Genomic DNA, 21,086 nt, shown 5'->3' on the forward strand with positions numbered 1-21,086 from the left:
TGAAGACCATTCACCGTTACAGAAAGTAAACTTTATATCAATAAAGAGTATTTTAATATCCATAATGTTTGAGCCTGTAGAATGGATATATGAAGACGTCAATTTCCCTAACCCACCAATCACAGACGGTTGCGTGCGTCAACACAGCGAAAGGGGGCGGTCTGTTGTCAACATTTTTTTGCAGCGCTTCGCAGTGAAGGTAAGTAGGGTCGCCTAATGTCAACTTTCTAAAAAAAGTTTAGGGAGCTAGATACATATTTGGTGTGGATAAACTGTGTAGCTACGTTGTCAAAGATAATGTCAACATTGCTGCGGATTTAGTTGACCAATTTGACCTCATTTGGCTATCAGATTTAGCTTGCATGCTAACTGATAAGCTAATGACTAAAGCTACTAGTTAGCTGGCCAAAGAGCGCTGACCTGCAAGTTACTCCTCAGGTCAGTCATCTTTCTATCTAGCTATATTTTGAATTTATTTGGGTTATTTTGATGTAGAAAGTGTGACGAGAACAGGATAATGATCAAAGCATGATGACGTAAAATGGATTAGTAGCTAGCGCGTTAGCCACTTTGTAGCCATAGCCCTTGGTGTTTGAGTGCAACAAGTAGCTAAGAAAGATGACTGACCTGAGGAGTAACTTGCAGGTCAGCGCTCTTTGGCCAGCTAACTAGTAGCTTTAGTCGCTAGCTTATCAGTTAGCATGCAAGCTAAATAGGTTTTTTATTTATCTTTATTTAACTAGGCAAGTCAGTTAAGAACAAATTCTAATTTTCAATGCTAACGTTAGTTGACAGCTCTTTCAGGCTAGATGGCTATGCTTGCTAGCTGACTGGCCACAAATATGTCAACACTGGTTTACATGAACCAACTTGTTGATTTAGCTAGCGACTTAGTTTATCATTAGTTTTTCTCACATCTATTTTGACGACCTACAACAATTGTCTTCAGCCATAGTTATCCAGACATATACTTTGATGTATGAACAAGAACTCAAATTCAATACCTAGTGGTGTTTAGTACCTAGCTACGTAGTTCTCACATCTAATTGAAATTAATTGAGCTGCCTGCCATCTGCTTTGACTTTACATGCCCCTAGATTAAGTGATAGTTACAGCTAATCCACACTGCAGGAAAACCAATATACTCAAATTTGACTAATCCTGTTGCCTAATCAGCTAGCTAACTCCATCCAACTATAGTCTTACAGGGGTAGTATAGTCTTTTCAGAGATTTCAAAAGTTGTGACACATTTTTTACTTACCACAGCAGCTGATAGAGCTACCATGGCCTCTTCGGGGTTTCGGGGTGACGTTTCCCAGGTGCGTGGCGGCCGTGATCCCGTCTTCTCTGAGGCCATCAACCAGAAGATGCGTGTCCCGGACCGGCTGAGAGTGGGGCCAGGCATGGGACAGGGAGGGGAAGAGGCGAGGCAGGGGCGTGCTGAGCGTCCCGCTTCCTATAGCATGCACATCCCAGACAGGCTGTCTCTCACAGGTGGGCGCATGTCTGGTCTGTATGTAGGCCTATTAATAAATACAAAACGGGAGGTATTTTATGTGTCTTAAGTTAGAAGTGGAGTTGGGATAGAATGGAGACCGGTCAGAAGAACAACTCCTTTAGCCACTATACAATGCTGGATATTAAGCTCTTTAGATTCTCTCAAGATTTGAGTTGGAGCAGTCATGGGATCTTTGTGTGAGTTCCTTTCATATCTGTGTTCTGATACCTCTGACTTACTAATAGATGCCCCGGACATGAGCCCCCGTCCACTGTTCACGCCATCCAAGCACAACTCAGCCCTCCCCCTGGGGCTTGCATGGGAGGCACAGCAGCAAGGTGCCTGGGACAGAGACCCCTACATGAGGGAACCAGTGCAGGTATGTGAGACTGCAGACTGGACTTTTTGTTTGGGAACAAGTTGTCTGATAATAATTGGATGAATGTAGTGTGACTGATGCATGCAGTGTTAAGCCATTGCTCAGAATATCATTCTTCAGAGCTGTTTAAATGATTCAATATGCAGACACCACCTGGATTGAAACATTACCAGCAGCTTCCATCTGGTCCTACCCTCACCATCTAACTCATGTTACTCTTTCTCTCTCCTGTGACAGAGTCCCCTGCGGAGGTCCTACAGTGACCAGGCTTTTGGCAGGAGTGACTCTGACACCCCCACTTCCAAACAGGCACTGCACACCCCCACCTTGTAAGTACAAGACACATTGGATTAAACACTAATTAACTATTTTTGGGAAGCCTGTGATTGTCACTATAACAATCCAGCTCTTTCCTTGGACCAGCGAGGGGGGTTACATGTCCAACGCTTCCTGATAAGCGGAGAAAAAAAGCTCCCAAAACACATGGTGCTGAATATTTTCAGAACACTTCACTTTAAAACACAACGTTTGTTGGTTTTTATCACCTTGTGTACAACTTGGCTGTATGTAAGCATAGTAGCATTATTTTGACCCTTGTTCAGTCTTTCAACACAACGCTTGCCTGCCCTTTCAAACCTGGAACCTTTCAGAAAGGCACAAAGGAAAAGTTGCATTGTCGGCTTGGGACATTCTAAATTCTATTGATTTTGCACTGCCTGAGGCCCATACTGCTATGTCCTCCTCCTTTTGAGTTGTGTTTCCAGCGGAGGGAGACATTGGTTCCTCTCATCTCTAGCCTCTCCTTATACAGTTGAAGTCTGAAGTTTACATACACTTAGGTTGGAGTAATTTAAAACTCATTCTTCAACCACTCCACACATTTCTTGTTAACAAACTATAGTTTTGGCAAGTCGGTTAGGACATCTACTCTAAGTCATTTTTCCAACAATTGTTTACAGACAGATTATTTCACCTGTAATTCACTGTATCACAACTCCAGTGGGTCAGAGGTTTACATGTACTAAGTTGACTGCCTTTAAACAGCTTGGGAAATTCAAGAAAATGGTCATGGCTTTAGAAGCTTTTTAGGCTAATTGACATAATTTGAGTCAATTGGAGGTGTAGCTGTGGATTTATTTCAAGGCCTTCCTTCAAACTCAGTGCCTCTTTGCTTGACATGATGGGAAAATCTAAATAAATCAGCCAAGACCTCAGAAGAAAAATTGTAGACGTCCAAAGGTCTGGTTCATCCTTGGGAGCAATTTCCAAACGCCTGAAAGTACCACGTTCATCTGTACAAATAATACTACGCAAGAATAAACACCATGGGACCACGCAGCCGTCATACCGGTCAGGGAGGAGACTCGTTCTGTCTCCTAGAGATGAACGTACTTTGGTGCGAAAAGCGCAAATCAATCCCAGAACAACTGCAAAGGACCTTGTGAAGATGCTGGAGGAAACGTGTACAAAAGTATCTATATCCACAGTAAGACGAGTCCTATATCAACCTGAAAAGCCGCTCAGCAAGGAAGAAGCCACTGCTCCAAAACCGAGCAAGCCGAAGAACACCATCCCAACCGTGAAGCTTAGGGGTGGCAGCATCATGTTATGGGGGTGCTTTGCTGCAGGAGGGACTAGTGGACTTCACAAAATATATGGCATCATGAGGAAGGACAATTATGTGGATATATTGAAGCAACATCTCAAGACATCAGTTAAAGCTTGGTCGCAAATGGGTATTCCAAATGGACAATGACTCCAAGCATACTTCCAAAGTTGTGGCAAAATGGCTTAAGGACAACAAAGTCAAGGTATTGGAGTGGCCATCACAAATCCCTGACCTAAATCCCATAGAAAATGTGTGGGCAGAACTGAAAAAGCGTGTGAGAGCAAGGAGGCCTACAAACCTGACTCAGTTACACCAGCTCTGTCAGGAGGAATGGGCCAAAATTCACCCAACTTATTGTGGGAAGCTTGTGGAAGGTTACCCAAAACTTTTGACCCAGGTTAAACCATTTAAAGGCAATGCTACCAAATACTAATTGAGTGTATGTAAACTTCTGACCCACTGGGAATGTGATGAAATAAATAAAAGCTGAAAGAAATCATCATCTCTACTGTTATTCTGACATTTCACATTCTTAAAATAAAGAAGTGATCCTAACTGACCAAAGACCAGGAATTTCAACGAAAAACTGAGTTTAAATGTATTTGGTTAAGGTGTTTGTAAACTTCCGACTTCAACTGTATGTTGGTTATATTTGAGGCAGCGTGAAGCCAGGCAGATGGTCAGTCATGTGAGTCAATTGAAGTTATGTGGCCACAATGCTTGGTAACAGTTGTGCCCCTCTCTGTCTAACCTCTGTCTTTTGTGGTGACCCTACCCACCCCTCCCTTGTGATTGTTATAGTAGTGGCAGTGCAGGACGCCCCCCTAAGCGCTCCGCTGCTGATGCAAACCCCCTGCCCATGGTCCTGGGGCTCCCTGTCATCCCACCCAGCCACCTGTCCCCAACGACCATGCTACAGGCCGCCAAGGAACTGGGCCAACAGGCCTCACAGCGCCTCCTGCAGACTGTTACACAGAAATACAGGTTAGGGGCAACTCCTACCTTCTCCGTCCTGAGTGACCCCTGCCAACCCACTCCTAAATCTTAACAAATGGCAACTAACCTCCTTCCATTCCTTCCTTGCTTTGGCTTGCATGTCTCTCGTTACACTACTAATTCAAATTTTCTTTGCAAGGATTTTTCCTCAAGATATGGATTCTGTCTCAAAGCCTTTGCTTCGAGATAAGGATACATTATTTTCTTCATGATAACTTCCATTACTCACAACTTTTGTTGAATCATAGTGTTAATCAATTACTGACTAATCCTTTACCTTGATGAACTGTCCCGAAGCACTCTAAACTCTGCTTGTCACTTCTCCCTGCTTTGCTCTTGCTTCGGGTAGAAGTTTCCAGTAGGCACAGATCTTGGATCAGCTCACCCTCCCATAATCCTAACCTTAGCCTTTACAGACAATGAAGAACTGACCTTAGACCTACTACTGCTTTATGCTGGCTTTTGTTGTCCTCTGGTTGCTTTTTCTTCTTTCTGGATCCCTCCCTGTTGTTTCTCTGCCTTGTTTTGAAGGCCCCTTTGCAGACTGTGGTCTCTCCCTGGTTTAAAGGTTCAGTTATCCTGAACACCCAACGACTGCTGTGGTCGAGGCACCCCCTGTGTACGTTGAACCAGCCAGGAAAAGGTGACAAGTTCTGGCAAGCCATTTACTGTTATTGGGTGTGTTCCGGGGTTCGAAGAAACCCTGTTTTCAGAAGCCTAAAGTATTTAATTGTGGTGTGTGCATGTGCCATTTACATGTATCCCTGTGTGTGTGGTTGGCAGTGCCATGCAGGACTCCTGGATGAGCCCAGATGATGAGGGAAGTGCCGCAGCTGTGGAGTTCATCGTACTTAGGAGACAGGTAAGCAGGCTAATTACCCCCTTACTGTTAGTGTTGCTGTACTCTTTGGTTCAGTCCATGCCGCCAGGTTGAGTAGCCATTGTTTTACCAGTAGATGGAGCCAGAAGCCATATCTTCTATATTTTCTTCTGGCCATTGTTGAGGCACTAATATTGCTTGTGTTATGGATACTTGTATGTTGTATTTATGTAAGTTGTCTTTAATCAAACAGGCTCAGAAATCGAGGCCATCTTTACACTACGCCAAATGATTTGTAAAAATAATCGGTTACTTACAGTATAATGAGTAAGATGGCACCGACAGACATGGCAGCTCTGCTTCTAGCTCCTCAGCAACTTTGCAGTATTTTGTTTTTGTGTGTGTTATTTCTTACACTATTAGCCCAGAATGTTTTTTGTGTTAGTACATACAGCCGGAAAGAACTCTTGGATATCAGAATGGCGGTAACTCACCAGCATTTTGACCAGGTATACGACTTTCCCGAATTGGATGCTTTGTTTGCACACCCCAGGCCAATTTAACTTATCCCAGAGGCTGCTCCAAGACGCTGCTGGCGGTGAAGAGGTAATCGGAATAGACTTCTCGTCCGACTCAGGAGGGGGGCACACCATCCACCGCTTCCGAGTATATTACTCGCTAATGTTCAGTCTCTGGACAATAAAGTAGACGAGCCCAGGACGAGGATCTCCTTCCAGAGAGACATCGGGGACTTGACATACTTTGTTTCACGATATCATGGCTCTCTCCGGATATACTGTCTCCGTCCCTACAGCCAGCTGGGTTCTCAGGACACCGCGCAGACAGGAATAAAGAACTCTCCGGGAAGATTGGCGGTGGTGTGTTTCATGATTAACCACTCATGGTGTGATTTGTGATAATGTACAGAAACTCAAGTCCTTTTGTTTACCCAACCTAGAATACCTTACAATCAAATGCTGACAGTATTACCTCTCAAGAGAATTCTCTTCAGTTATAGTCACAGCTGTGTATATTCCCCCTCAAGCCGATACCACAACGGCCCTCAAGGAACTACAATGGACTTCATGCAAACTGGAAACCACATATCCTAAGGCCGCATTTATTTTAGCTGTGGATTTTAACAAACCAAATGAGGAAAACGCTACCTAAGTTCAATCACTACATTGACTGCAGTACTTGTGCTGGGAAAACTCTTGACCACCGCTATTCTCTCTTCCGGGATGCCTACAAGGCCCTCCCTTCGGCAAATCAGTTCACGACTCCATTTTGCTCCTCCCTTCCTATAGGCAGAAACTCAAACAGGAAGTACATGTGCTAAGGACTATTCAACTCTGGTCTGACCAATTGGAATCCATGCTTCAAGATTGTTTTGATCACGTGGATATGTTATGGGTAGCCTCGGATAATATCGTTGATATATACACGGACACGGTGACAGAGTTCATTAGGAAGTGTATAGGGGATGTTCCCACTGTGACGACTAAAACCTACCCAAACCAGAGACCGTGAATAGATGGCAGCATTCACACTAAGCTGAAAGCGCAAACCACCACATTTAACCATGGCAAGGTGACTTGGAATATGGACGAATACTAACAGTGTAGTTATTCCCTCCGTAAGGCAATCAAACATGCAAAACGTCAGTACAGAGACAAAGTGGAGTCGCAGTTTATCGGCTGAGACGAGACGTATTACAAAGGGGAAACCAGCCACGTCACAAACACAGACGTCTTGCTCCCAGACAAGCTGAACACCTTCTTCACCCGCTTTGAGGATAACACAGTGCCATCGACGCAGCCTGCTCCCAGGGACTGTGGGTTCTCATTCTCCGTGGCCGACGTGAGTAAGACATTAAGCCTGTTAACATTTGCAAGGCTGCCGGACCAGACGTCATCCCTAGCCGCGTTCTCAGAGCATGCGCAGACCAGCTGGCTGGAGTGTTTACGGACATATTCAATCTCTCCCTATCCCAGGCTGCTGTCCCCACTTGCTTCAAGATGTCTACCATTGTTCCTGTACCCAAGAAAGCAAAAGTAACTGAACTGACTATCGCCCCATAGCACCCACTTCTGTCACCATGAAGTGCTTTGAGAGGCTAGTTAAGGATCATATGACCTCTACCTTACCTGACACCCTAGACCCACTTCAATTTGCTTACCGCCCCAATAGATCTACAGACGATGCAATCGCCATTGAACTGTACACTGCCGTATCCCACCTGGACAAGAGGAATACCTATGTAAGAATGCTCTTCATTGACTAGCTCAGCCTTCAATACTCTAGTACCCTCCAAGCTTATCAAGCTCGGAGCCTGCCCTGTGCAACTGAAACCTGGACTTCCTGAAGGTCCGCCCCTAGGTGGTGAAGGTAGGAAACAACACCTCCACTTCACTGATCCTCAACACAGGGGCCCCACAAGGGTGTGTACTCAGCCCCCTCCTATACCCCATGTTCACCCATGACTGCGTGGCCACACACAATCCTCCAACTCGATCATCAAGTTTGCAGACAACACAACCATAGTTTGCCTGATTACCAACAATGACGAGACAGCCTACAGGGAGGAGATGAGGGTCCTGGCGGAGTGGTGCCAGGAAAATAACCTCTCCCTCAACGTCAACAAACGAAGGAGCTGATTGTGGACTTCAGGATAAAGCAGAGGGAGCACGCCCCTATCCACATTGACGGTACCGCAGTGAAGGTGGAAAGCTTATAGTTCCTCGGCGTACACATCACTGACGATCGAAATGGTCCACTCACACAGACAGTGTGGTGAAGAAGGCACAACAGCACCTCTTCAACCTCAAGAGGCTGAAAAAAATTGGCTTGGCCCCTAAGACCCTCAAACTTTTACAGATGCATAATTGAGAGCATTCTGTTGGGCTGTATCACCACCTGGTACGGCAACTGCACCAATCGCAATCTCAGGGCTCTCCAGAGGGTGGTGTGGTCTGCCCAGCGCATCACCGGGGGCACACTCCCTGCCTTCCAGGACACCTACTACACCCAATGTCACAGGCTGCCCTATATACACTGCTCAAAAAAATAAAGGGAACACTAAAATAACACATCCTAGATCTGAATGAATGAAATATTCTTATTAAATACTTTTTTCTTTACATAGTTGAATGTGCTGACAACAAAATCACACAAGTTATCAATGGAAATCAAATGTATCAACCCATGGAGGTCTGGATTTGGAGTCACACTCAAAATTAAAGTGGAAAACCACACTACAGGCTGATCCAACTTTGGTGTAATGTCCTTAAAACAAGTCAAAATGAGGCTGAGTAGTGTGTGTGGCCTCCACGTGCCTGTATGACCTCCCTACAACGCCTGGGCATGCTCCTGATGAGGTGGCGGATGGTCTCCTGAGGGATCTCCTCCCAGACCTGGACTAAAGCATCCGCCAACTCCTGGACAGTCTGTTGGTGGGTGGAGCGAGACATGATGTCCCAGATGTGCTCAATTGGATTCAGGTCTGGGGAACGGGTGGGCCAGTCCATAGCATCAATGCCTTCCTCTTGCAGGAACTGCTGACACACTCCAGCCACATGAGGTCTTGCATTAGGAGGAACCCAGGGCCAACCGCACCAGCATATGGTCTCACAAGGGGTCTGAGGATCTCATCTCGGTACCTAATGGCAGTCAGGTTACCTCTGGCGAGCACATGGAGGGCTGTGCGGCCCCCCCAAAGAAATGCCACCCCACCCCACACCATGACTGACCCACCGCCAAACCGGTCATGCTGGAGGATGTTGCAGACAGCAGAATGTTCTCCACAGCGTCTCCAGACTCTGTCACGTCTGTCACATGTGCTCAGTGTGAACCTGCTTTCATCTGTGAAGAGCACAGGGCGCCAGTGGCCAATTTGCCAATCTTGGTGTTCTCTGGCAAATGCCAAACGTCCTGCACGGTGTTGGGCTGTAAGCACATGGAAAACCACACTACAGGCTGATCCAACTTTGGTGTAATGTCCTTAAAACAAGTCAAACTGAGGCTCAGTAGTGTAGCAGTCAGGCTACCTCTGGAGTCTGTTTCTGACCGTTTGAGCAGGCACATGCACATTTGTGGCCTGCTGGAGGTCATTTTGCAGGGCTCTGGCAGTGCTCCTCCTGCTCCTCCTTGCACAAATGCGGAGGAAGCGGTCCTGCTGCTGGGTTGTTGCCGTCCTACGGCCTCCTACACGTCTCCTGATGTACTGGCCTGTCTCCTGGTAGCGCATCCATGCTCTGGACACTACGCTGACAGACACAGCAAACCTTCTTGCCACAGCTCGCATTGATGTGCCATCCTGGATGAGCTGCACTACCTGAGCCACTTGTGTGGGTTGTAGACTCCGTCTCATGCTACCACTAGAGTGAAAGCACCGCCAGCATTCAAAAGTGACCAAAACATCAGCCAGGAAGCATAGGAACTGAGAAGTGGTCTGTGGTCACCACCTGCAGAACCACTCCTTTATTGGGGGTCTCTTGCTAATTGCCTATAATTTCCACCTGCTGTCTATTCCATTTGCACAACAGCATGTGAAATTTATTGTCAATCAGTGTTGCTTCCTAAGTGGACAGTTTGATTTCACAGAAGTGTGATTGACTTGGAGTTACATTGTGTTGTTTAAGTGTTCCCTTTATTTTTTTGAGCAGTGTACATAGACATGGAATCACAGGTCACTTTAATAATCGAACACTAGTCACTTTAATGTTTACATAGTAATTTCATGTGTGTATACTGTATTCTATTCTACTGAATTTTAGTCAATGCCTCTCCGACAATGCTCATCCTAATATTTATATATTTCTTAATTCCATTTTACTTTTAGATTTTTGTGTATTGTTGTGACTTGTTAGATATTATTTTATAAGAATCATTGACCTCATCCGATCGGTTGAGGATGCCAGGTCGTTCTTTAAAAGTAATTTCCTCACCATCTTAAATAAGCATGCCCCTTTCAAAAAATGTAGAACTAAGAACAGATATAGCCCTTGGTCCTGACTGCCCTCGACCAGCACAAAAACATCCTGTGGCGGACTGCACTAGCATCGAAAAGTCCCCGCGATACGCAACTTTTCAGGGAAGTCAGGAACCAGTACACGCAGTCAGTTAGGAAAGCAAAGGCTAGCTTTTCCAAAAATAAATGTGCATCCTGTAGCTCTAACTCCAGAAAGTTTTGGGACACTAAAGTCCATGGAGAATAAGACCACCTCCTCCCAGCTACCCACTGCACTGAAGCTAGGCAACACTGTCACCACCGATAAATCCACGATAATATAGAATTTCAATAAGCATTTCTCTATGGCTGGCCATACTTTCCTCCTGGCTACCCCAACCCCGGCCAACAACTCCACAACCCCCGCAGTTACTTGCCCAAGCCTCCCCAGCTTCTCCTTCACCCAAATCCAGATAGCAGATGTTCTGAAAGAGCTGCACAAATCAGCTGGGCAAATCTAGACGCTCTATTTCTAAAATTATCCGCCACCAATGTTGCAACCCCTAATACCAGTCTGTTCAACCTCTTTCGTATCGTACGAGATCCCTAAAGATTGGAAAGCTGCCGCGGTCGTCCCCCTCTTCAAAGGGGGTGACACGCTAGACCCAAACTGTTACAGACCTATATCCATCCATTTCTAAAGTCTTCGAAAGCCAAGTTAATAAACAGATCACTGACCATTTCGAATCCCACCGTACCTTCTCTGCTGTGCAATCCGGTTTCCGAGCTGGTCACGGGGGCACCTCAGCCACGCTCAAGGTCCTAAAAACGATATCATAACCGCCATCGATAAAAGTACTGTGCAGCCATCTTCATCGACCTGGCCAAGGCTTTCGACTCTGTCTATCACCGTATTCTTATTGGCAGACTCAATAGCCTTGGTTTTTCTAATGACTGCCTCACCTGGTTCAACAACTACCTCTCAGACAGAGTTCAGTGTGTCAAATCGGAGGGCCTGTTGTCCGAACCTCTGGCAGTCTTTATGGGGGTGCCACAGGGTTCAAGTCTCGGGCCGACTCTTTTCTCTGTATATATCAACGATGTCGCTCTTGCTGCGGGTGATTTCCCTGATCTAACTCTACTCAGACGACACCATTCTGTATACATCTGGCCCTTCTTTGGACACTGTTAACAAACCTCCAAACGAGCTTCAATGCCATACAACACTCTTTCCGTGGCCTCCAACTGCTCTTAAATGCTAGTAAAACAAAATGCATGCTTTTCAACCGATCGCTGCCCGCACCCACCCGCCCGACTAGCATCACTACTCTGGACGGTTCTGACTTAGAATATGTGGACAACTACAAATACCTAGATGGCTGGCTTGACTGTGAACTCTCCTTCCAGACTCATTTTAAACATCTCCAATCCAAAATCAAATCTAGAATCGGCTTCCTATTTCGCAACAAAGCCTCCTCTCACGCCGCCAAACGTACCCTCATAAAACGGACTATCCTACCGATCCTTGACTTCGGCAATGTCACTTACAATATAACCTCCAACACTCTACTCAGCAAACTGGATGCAGTCTATCACAGTGCCATCCGTTTTGTCACCAAAGCCCCACATACCACCCACCACTGCGACCTGTATGTTCTCGTCGGCTGGCCCTCGCTACATATTCGTCGCCAGACCCACTGGCTCCAGGTCATCTGTAAGTCTTTGCTATGTAAAGCTCTTATCTCAGCTCACTGGTCACGATAACAACTCACCCGTAGCACACGCTCCAGCAGGTATTTCTCACTGGTCATCCCCAAAGCCAACACCTCATTTGGCCACCTTTCTGTTCAGTTCTCTGCTGCCAATGACTGGAACGAATTGCAAAAATCCCTGAAGTTGGACACTTATATCTGTAAATATGTGTATGTGACCAATAAGATTTGATTATAACAGATCAGATCAGCACCGTTCTCTCTCGTGTCCAGGTGGTGAAGATGAGTCGTCGTCTGGCGGGCCTGGAAAGGCAGAATGCTGAATGCAGACAGACGGAGCTGGTGCTCTTCTCCCTGCTCCTTTCAGCCTGCCTGCTCAACGGATGGCTCTGGATACGCAGATAACAGACACGCGTCATTCAAACAGCCCACTCATCTGCACTACAACCCTCCAACCAGCTACTTTGCTCAACTCTGTATTACACATCCACTCAGCTGGGTATTGCAGTGCACTTATTTACATACACATGTTGGTGTTAGGTGCTCAGCATCTATCTGTTTGGACCACTTAAGTAGGGACAGTTCATCCATTTTTACATTTGGCCTTATTTTCACTCTTTCTGTTCTTGTAGTTGATTCCCAAACTTTTAATTGTTTTATTTGTTTCCTTTCAGAGAAAATTGGTTGTCATCACTTGCCATTGACTATAATGCAATATCCAAATGTTGAAAGCATATTGGAAAACACTCCACATTACATAAGAATCCCATTCTGAATGTCTCTTTACTCAGTTTTTAAAAAGTCCACTGTGCCATAAATCCATGTTTGAATGGTTCTGTTTACAACAAAAATATGGATTTATTGGGACAGTGAAATAAATAAATATTGAGAGCAGAAACAATTTAGAATGGAATTTTGACGTGATATGAAATTAAAATTTTCTCTAATATAATATATATTTAATAAACTGTTTGGGGATCAACTACAAGCACAGAAAGTGAAAATAAGTCATTTAAATGTAAAAATCAGGGAACTTCCCCTTTAAGTAGGGCCTTAGGACTGAGGATCGAATGAGGGTGTTGAGAGTTAGTGTGCAAAGGTAAATAAAAATAAATAAATTACAATGCATTGTCAAGGTGGAGGCTGGCCAATTTCAACATAATCAGGGATTGATTCATGCATCAAGGATTGGCCGTCTGACCTGGACAGCTAGTGTTTACCACGGCTGGAGGAGGTGATGGTGTTACTGCTGAAGCTCTGCTACATTCTGGTGGCTAGGTTGGATATTCAGATTCACGTCATATGTCTGTCAAAACACAACTTGTAACATTTGAATGTAGTTGGTAGTCTCTTCCCATAGCCCCTGTATCTGGGGGTGGATCGCCACAAGTCAGTTGGTAACTGGTCTGAAGTATCTAGTAAACCATTATGGCATGATTTACTTGGAACTCTTCAGACCTAAAGAAGCCTAAATTGTAATCAGTTGCAGACAGTACATAGGTAATAAGGTTCTAAGACCTACACTATATATACATACAAAAGTATGTGGACACCCCTTCAAACTCTTTCAGCCACACCCGTTGCTGACAGGTGTATAGAATTGAACACACAGCCATGTAATCCCCATAGACAAACATACCGAGGACAGACGTAAAAACTGTCAGTCCTCGGTTGCAACACTCACTACTGAGTTACAAACTGCCTCTGGAAGCAACGTCAACACAATGAAATGTGTTTCCATGGCCAAGCAGCCACACAAGCCTAAGATCACCATGCGCAATGCCAAGCGCCAGCTGGAGTGGTGTAAAGCTCGCCGCCATTGGACTCTGGAGCAGTGGAAACGCGTTCTATGGAGTGATGAATCACATTTCACCATCTGGCAGACCGACAGACTAATCTGGGTTTGGCGGATGCCAGGAGAATGCTACCTGCCCGACTGCATAGTGCCAACTGTAAAGTTTGGGGCTGTTTTTCATGGTTCTGACTAGGCCCCTTAGTTCCAGTGAAGGGAAATCTTAACGCTAAAGCAAATAATGACATTCTAGACAATTCTATGCTTCCAATTTTGTGGCAACAGTTTGGGGAAGGCCCTTTCCTGTTTCAGCATGACAATGTCCCCGTGCACAAAACGAGGTCCATACAGAAATGGTTTGTGGAAGAACTTGACTGGCCTGCATTGAGTCCTGACCAACCACATCGAACACCTTTGTAATTAATTGGAACGCCGACTGCGAGCCAGGCCTAATCTCCTAACATCAGTGCCTGACCTCTCTAATGCCCGAATGGAAGAATGTCCCTGCAGCAATGTTCCAACATCTAGTGGAAGCTCTCCCAGGAGAGTGGAGACTGTTATTGCAGCAAAGGGGGGACCAACTCCATATTAATGTCCATGATTTTGAAATTAAATGTTTGACAAGCAGGCGCACACATACTTTTGGTCATGTAGTGTATATTTAATCAAGACTTCAGTGGCTTGGAACTTAAGTTTATCCAATGAAATTATATATGCAGTCATGTTTTTCACAGAAGTCAAATTATGTTAATCACAATGAATGTACATGTTGCACTAATTTATTGCATGGGCTTTATTTTTCAATTTTTGAAGTTGCACAGACTTTTCTTGTACATGTATTTAATAAATTAGATTTGATATCATGTTGAGTGAGGTTTGTGTTGTCTGTTGGGTCTTTCAACTGCTTGAACCTTAGTCTAGACCACCCAATTTAAATCAATGTGTAGTAAACATTCCAATAGAGCATAATGCACAGAATGAACATGAGTCGCATTGTATATTTATTTATTTAAAAAATTAAATTAATTCTAAACCAAGAGAACTCACTTTCTGAAACATTTGGAAAGTCATTATTTGGAACATTGTCAGGAGAACATCATAGTGAAACCACACAGAAACGGCATGAGATGATTTTTGTAAAAAAAAAAAAAAATCTTGATTAGAATTAATTTAATTCAACGTGAATGGCGATTGTACAGCAGCGTCTATTGTATTGACTTTGTGAAAATGCACCAAAATACTAGAACTTGGCATCTTTAAAGATAGTTGGTGAGTTTACCAGTACCATCTTCAACTTGATTGATCACAAACATTAACACAAAGTTGGATGAGAATCATTCCCATCACCACACTGATAAGGCAGGTCTGCAGGCACTTACTGCTCACTTTGTGACTTAAACATGTAAATTGTCTGTTGTTTAACAGTAATGGATACAGCACATTTTTTGGCTACTGGCTTATGATTTAGGATTGGAATTTGAAGCAAGACTCAAGGACTGGCCTTCGGGAGGGACAACAAATAGTTGCCATCAGAACAGATTAAGTGGAATACCTTTGCTTTAAGAGTTGAATTAATTGAAGTATAAATAACATCTTCTGAAGCTTCAGGTACAGGCCCTGATAATGGGGACTTTGAAATGTCCATATGACTGTCAGTCACACCACGAGAGAACATTTAATGCTCTCCCAATAAGTTGAATATTAAAATCCCAATGGATTTTTGAAAATGTAACTAACCATTGAACATTTTCAATTTACATACGGTAAAACAGCAAGTGCAACTTCCAAATGAGCCTAAGCAACTATCTTGTCTCATCGCTACAACTCCCGTTCGGGCTCGGGAGAGACGAAGGTTGAAAGTCATGCGTCCTCCGATACACAACCCAACCAAGCCGCACTGCTTCTTAACACAGCGCGCATCCAACCTGGAAGCCAGCCGCACCAATGTGTCGCAGGAAACACCGTGCACCTGGCAACCTGGGTTAGCGTGCACTGCGCCCGGCCCACCACAGGAGTCACTGGTGTGCGATACAAGAGTCACTGGTGTGCGAGACAAGGATATCCCTACCGGCCAAACCCTCCCTAACCCGGAAGACGCTAGGCCAATTGTGCGTCGCCCCACGGACCTCCCAGTCGCAGCCGGTTACGACAGAGCCTGGGCGCGAACCCAGAGTCTCTGGTGGCACAGCTGGCGCTGCAGTACAGCGCCCTTAACCACTGCGTCACCCGGGAGGCAGGAAATTTGCTTTAAAACAGCAAAATCTTCCCAGCCTCATGTCAAAATGTGAACAAAAGCATGAGATAAGCTATAAAACAGCTAAAAAAAATATCTGCCCCATGGCAAAAACTGTAGAATTGCAGGAAATTAGCCTCATGACAAATGTGTAGAATTGCATTATAAATGCCCGGAGGTCGGTGCCCCAATTGCGGTAGTCTGGCCTGAGCCTCAGCTGAAGTGTAACATAATAGAGCATTCAACCTCAGTCCCCACTCCCAGGGTCCATTGTCTATCCTGCACAGCCAACTTGACCTTTTTTTTCTCCTTTTTTTAAAATGCCCCCCTTGTAAACTTTTGAAACTACAGACAATAGTGGGTTCAAGCCAGGTGACCAGCTGGTGGAGTGTTTATTTGGTCCCATATTTTTGGCTTTGGATTGGAAATGTTCACAACTGCTACCTAGATTGTGATGTGGGTCACTGTTAAAAAGTTGCTGACGTGATATATTATATGATCGTTGTCTGTAAAACGAGCTATAGATAAACTCATTCTGTTACCTTTGGTCAAAAGCAAGGGACGTGCAGTTATGAAACTGTCTTGGATTTCAACTGCTAACACTATTTTATCACCACATAGGCTGCACACAGCCAGACCAATTCTGATCTTTTGCCCATTTATTGGCAAAAGAGCTGATCTGATTGGTCAAAAGACCAATTAATGGAAAAAGATCAGAATTGGTCTGCTTTTAAACACAGCCATAAAATGTCATATACAATGCATTCGGAAAGTAGTCAGATCCCTTCCTCTTTTCAACATTTTTGTTAGGTTACTGCCTTATTCTAAAATTGATGAAATAAAACTTTTTCCTCATCAATATACACATACATACATTATGACAAAGCAAAAACAGGTTTTTATAAATTTTTGCAAATCTAATAAACCTAAAAAACAAATACCTTATTTACATAAGTATTCAGACCCTTTGCTATGAGACTTTAAATTGAGCTCAGATGCATCCTGTTTCCATTGATCATCCTTCAGATGTTTCTACAACTTGATTGGAGTCCACCTAGGATAAATTCGATTGATTGGACATGATTTGGAAAGGCACACACCTGTCTATATCAGGTCCCACAGTTGACAGTGCATGTCTGAGCAAAAACCAAGCCATGAGGTCGAAGGAATTGTCGTTAGAGCGCCGAGACAGGATTGTGTCGAGAAACAGATCTGGGGAAGGGTACCAAAACTTTCATGCAGCATCCCCAAGAACACAGTGGCCTCCATCATTCTGAAATGGAAGAAGTTTGGAACCACCAAGACTCTTCCTAGAGCTGGCCGCCAGGCCAAACTGAGCTATCGGGGGACAAGGGACTTGGTCAGGGAGGGGACCAAGAACCTGATGGTCACTCTGACAGAGCTCTAGAGTTCCTCTATGGAGATGGGAGAACCTTCCAAAAGGACAACCATCTCTGCAGCACTACCATTCAGGCCTTTACGGTAGAGTGGCCAGACGGAAGCCACTCTTCAGTAAAAGGCACATGACAGCCTGCTTGAAGTTTGCCAAAAGGCACCTAAAGGACTCTCAGACTATGAGAAACAAGATTCTCTGGTCTGATGAAACCAAAATCGAACTCTTTGGCCTGAATGCCAAGCGTCACGTCTGGAGGAAACCTGGCACCATCTCTACGGTGAAGCATGGTGGTGGCAGCATCATGCTGTGGGAAGTTTTTCAGCGGCAGGGACTGTGAGACTAGTCAGGATCGAGGGAAAGATGAACGGCTCAAAGTACAGAGAGATCCCTAATGAAAACCTGCTCCAGAGCTCTCAGGACCTAAGACTGGGGCGAAGGTTTACCTTTCAACAGAACAACGACCCTAAGCACACAGCCAAGACAATGCAGGAGTGGCTTCGGGACAAGTCTCTGAATGTCCTTGAGTGGCCCAGCCAGAGCCCGGACTTGAACCTGATCAGAGAGACCTGAAAATAGCTGTGCAGCGACGCTCCCCATCCAACCTGACAGAGCTTGAGAGGATCTGCAGAGAAGAATGGGAGAAACTCCTCAAATATAGGTGTGCCAAGCTTGTAGCGTCATACCCAAGACAACTCGAGGCTGTAATCGCTGCCAAAGGTGCTTCAACAAAGTACTGAGTAAATGGTCTGAATACTTATGTAAATGTAATATATATATATTTTTTTGCGAAAATCTCTAAAAACCTGTTTTTACTTTGTCATTATGCAGTATTGTGTAAATTGGTGAGGGGAAAAAAAACAATTGAATCCATTTTAGAATAAGGCTGTAACGTACATTTTTTTTTAAACTCAAGGGGTCTGAATACTTTCAAATGCACTGTATATAAACAATGCCAATCAAGCTTGTAAATTAGAAGGACAGGTAATTACCAGAATGTCTGTTTGTTGCATAAACTAGAAGTTGAAATCCCAACTGACTATTTTAGGCCTAAAATAATTTGAAGCAAGTTTGGGCGGAAGAACCTAACCAAACCCAGCCAGACTGGAATGAATTACACTTAACAGGTATGGTGGAGAACCTTATAACTGAAGCATAGGCACATTGGTGAACACCAAACCTCTTCTACTGTACTTCAAAGAGACTGAACCCATCCAGTGGGGTCACATATGCAGCACATTGGACCACAGTAGAAAGGTGTGATTCTCGCTCCCCTATGTTCTCCACTGTGACATGTGAGGCTGGGCCCCCAATACTTTAAACAGTGCATTGTGGTCCTTGGCTGGCAGTGCCATGTAACCGAATGGCTTCTAAAAACCTATTCCATTCGGTTCAGTTAAATGATACACATGCCATACACACAGTATCTAAATACAGTATTTACAGGTTAAAATAATGTTTGTAGTTTACAATATATCTTTGATTACCCAAGTGCCACATCTAACATTGGTGAATAATGTACTACCACACATAAATAAGAATACCTAAGTCAGACTAAATGTTAAAAAACAGCGTTTTGAAACACACTCAGAAAAATAAGTAGTGCAATAAATGCAATGAATGGTAGCCAAGAAATTTGGTCCAAGGGGGCTAGTTAACCAATAGCCTCCAGCAACACTGTACAAGATAATTAATTGATCATTCTGATGACACTAAAACCTCCTGACTCAAACTGTACGTGGTATTAATTAAAACACGGTATTGTTCATTAAAAACACATCTAGAAAAATAGTGCATTTTAACACACCCTAGTTAAACACCAGACATCTATTTAAACACCAAACATATTTTTTTTTTCTCTGAAAAAAAAAGAAGTAATCCTTCACCTATTTTGAAAGTGTGTGTATGAAGGTGTTTGTGTGTGAGTGTGTCGATAGTGCACAAACACACTTGTCCTCCCGTCCTGTCCTGTCCTGTGACCTATAGAGGCCACGATTCAGAGGTCAGGGGTTGAGTTTCAGATGAGGACCTCCACCATGTCGTTGTCCAACTCCTGTTGGGAGGCTGATGGGGGCTGGGGGTGGGACTGCACAGGGGCGCGCCTTTCCAGGGTACTGCTATGGAACACAGGCACATCTACAGACAAATAGGGAGAAGGTTAGTCAACTGATCAAAGGGAATGTCTACCCCCAAAACAAAGACATCATAGTCCCCAATCCCCATATAGATCACTACTCTTGACCAGAGCCACATACAGTGCCCTCAGAAAGTATTCATACCCCTTGACTTATTCAACATTTTGTTGTCTTACAGCCTGAATTCAAAATGGATTAAATAGATTTTTTCACCTCACCCATCCCCTACACACAATACCCCATAATGACAAATGAAAAACATGTTTTTAGAAATTGCAGCAAATTTATTGAAAATGAAATACAGAAATATATAATTTACATAAATGTAATACTTTGTAGAAGCACCTCGGGCAGCAATTACAGCTGTGAGTCTTTCTAGGTAAGTCTCTAAGAGCTTTCCACACCTGGGTTTTGCAACATCTGGCCATTCCTCTTTTCAAAATTCTTCAAGCTCTGTCAAATTGGTTGTTGATCATTGCTAGACAACCACTTTCAGGTCTTGTCATAGATTTTCAAGCAGATTTAAGTCAAAACTGTAACTCAGCCATTCAGGAACATTCACTGGCTTCTTGTAAGCAACTCCGTTGTGTAGATTTGGCCTTGTGTTTTAGGTTATTGTCCTGCTGAAAGGTGAATTAATCTTACAGTTTTTTGGTGGAAAGCAGTCAAACAGGTTTTCCTTGAGGATTTTGCCTGTGCTTAGCTCCATTCGGTTCATTTTTTTTCCTGAAAAACTTCCCAGTTCTTATCGATTACAAGCATACCCATAACATGATGCAGCCACCATTATGCTTGAAAATATGGAGAGTTGTACTCTGCAATGTGTTGTATTGGATTAGCCCCAAACATAACACTTTGGATTCAGGACAAAAAGTTTATTGTTTTGCCACATTTGTTGGAGTATTACTTTAGTGCCTTGTAGCAAACAGGATGCACATTTGGAATATTTGTATTCTGTATAGGCTTCCTTCTTTTCACTCTGTCATTTAGCTTAGTATTGTGGAGTAACTACAATGTTGTTGATCCACCCTAAGTTTTCTCCTATCATGGCCATTAAACTCTGTCACTGATTTAAAGTCACCATTGGCCTCATGGAGAAATCCCTGAGCGGTTTCCTTCTTCTCAGGCAACTGAGTTAAGAAAGACACCTATATCTTTGTAGTGACTGAGTGTATAGTAAGACCATTCAAAGTGTAATTAAGTGTTCAAGGGGATATTCAATGCCTACTTCTACCAATAGGTGCCCTTCTTCACGAGGCATTGGAAAACCTCCCTTGTCTTTGTGGTTGATTCTGTGTTTGAAATTCACTGCTCAACTGAGGGGTCTTACAGATAATTGTATGTGCAGGGTACAGAGATGAGATAATCATAAAAAATCCTGTTAAACAGTGTGACTTGTTAATAGTGACTCCCCATCCCGCATGCGGGAGCGTAATCATCGCCTGACACTAATTAGCATAGCGCAACGGACATAAATATTCCTAGAAAATATTCCTATTCATGAAAATCACAAATTAAATATATTGAGACACAGCTTAGCCTTTTGTTAATCACCCTGTCATCTCAGATT

The 21,086-nt window shown here is 44.0% G+C and overlaps 2 protein-coding genes across 8 annotated transcripts in view; one reads left to right on the forward strand and one right to left on the reverse strand.

The window, feature by feature from the left end:
• Positions 1–137: 137 nt before the first annotated feature.
• On the forward strand, positions 138–14,618 carry LOC139418211 (mitochondrial fission factor-like). 2 transcript variants are annotated; one of them, XM_071167490.1, is made up of 8 exons: positions 138–199; positions 1,268–1,495; positions 1,745–1,878; positions 2,116–2,207; positions 4,289–4,471; positions 5,052–5,126; positions 5,267–5,345; positions 12,237–14,618. In XM_071167490.1, the coding sequence occupies exons 2-8, from the start codon at positions 1,285–1,287 to the stop codon at positions 12,366–12,368; spliced, it is 906 nt and encodes a 301-aa protein (XP_071023591.1). In that variant the 5' UTR covers positions 138–199; positions 1,268–1,284; the 3' UTR covers positions 12,369–14,618. The 2 variants fall into 2 exon arrangements, with proteins under 2 accessions (XP_071023591.1, XP_071023592.1); XM_071167491.1 differs by lacking the exon at positions 12,237–14,618 and adding an exon at positions 5,749–7,010 and having other exon boundaries at positions 152–199.
• LOC139418209 (angiomotin-like) overlaps positions 14,393–21,086 on the reverse strand; it is a 58,403-nt gene continuing 51,709 nt past the window's right edge. For all 6 annotated transcript variants that reach the window (XM_071167489.1, XM_071167487.1, XM_071167488.1 and 3 more), the window contains one exon: positions 14,393–19,517. In XM_071167489.1, the coding sequence (XP_071023590.1) occupies positions 19,399–19,517 (119 nt within the window). In that variant the 3' untranslated portion in view covers positions 14,393–19,398. The remainder of the gene's footprint in view (positions 19,518–21,086) is intronic.

The sequence above is a fragment of the Oncorhynchus clarkii genome, chromosome 10 (genome assembly GCF_045791955.1).
Source record: "Oncorhynchus clarkii lewisi isolate Uvic-CL-2024 chromosome 10, UVic_Ocla_1.0, whole genome shotgun sequence".
Classification (NCBI taxonomy): domain Eukaryota; kingdom Metazoa; phylum Chordata; class Actinopteri; order Salmoniformes; family Salmonidae; genus Oncorhynchus; species Oncorhynchus clarkii.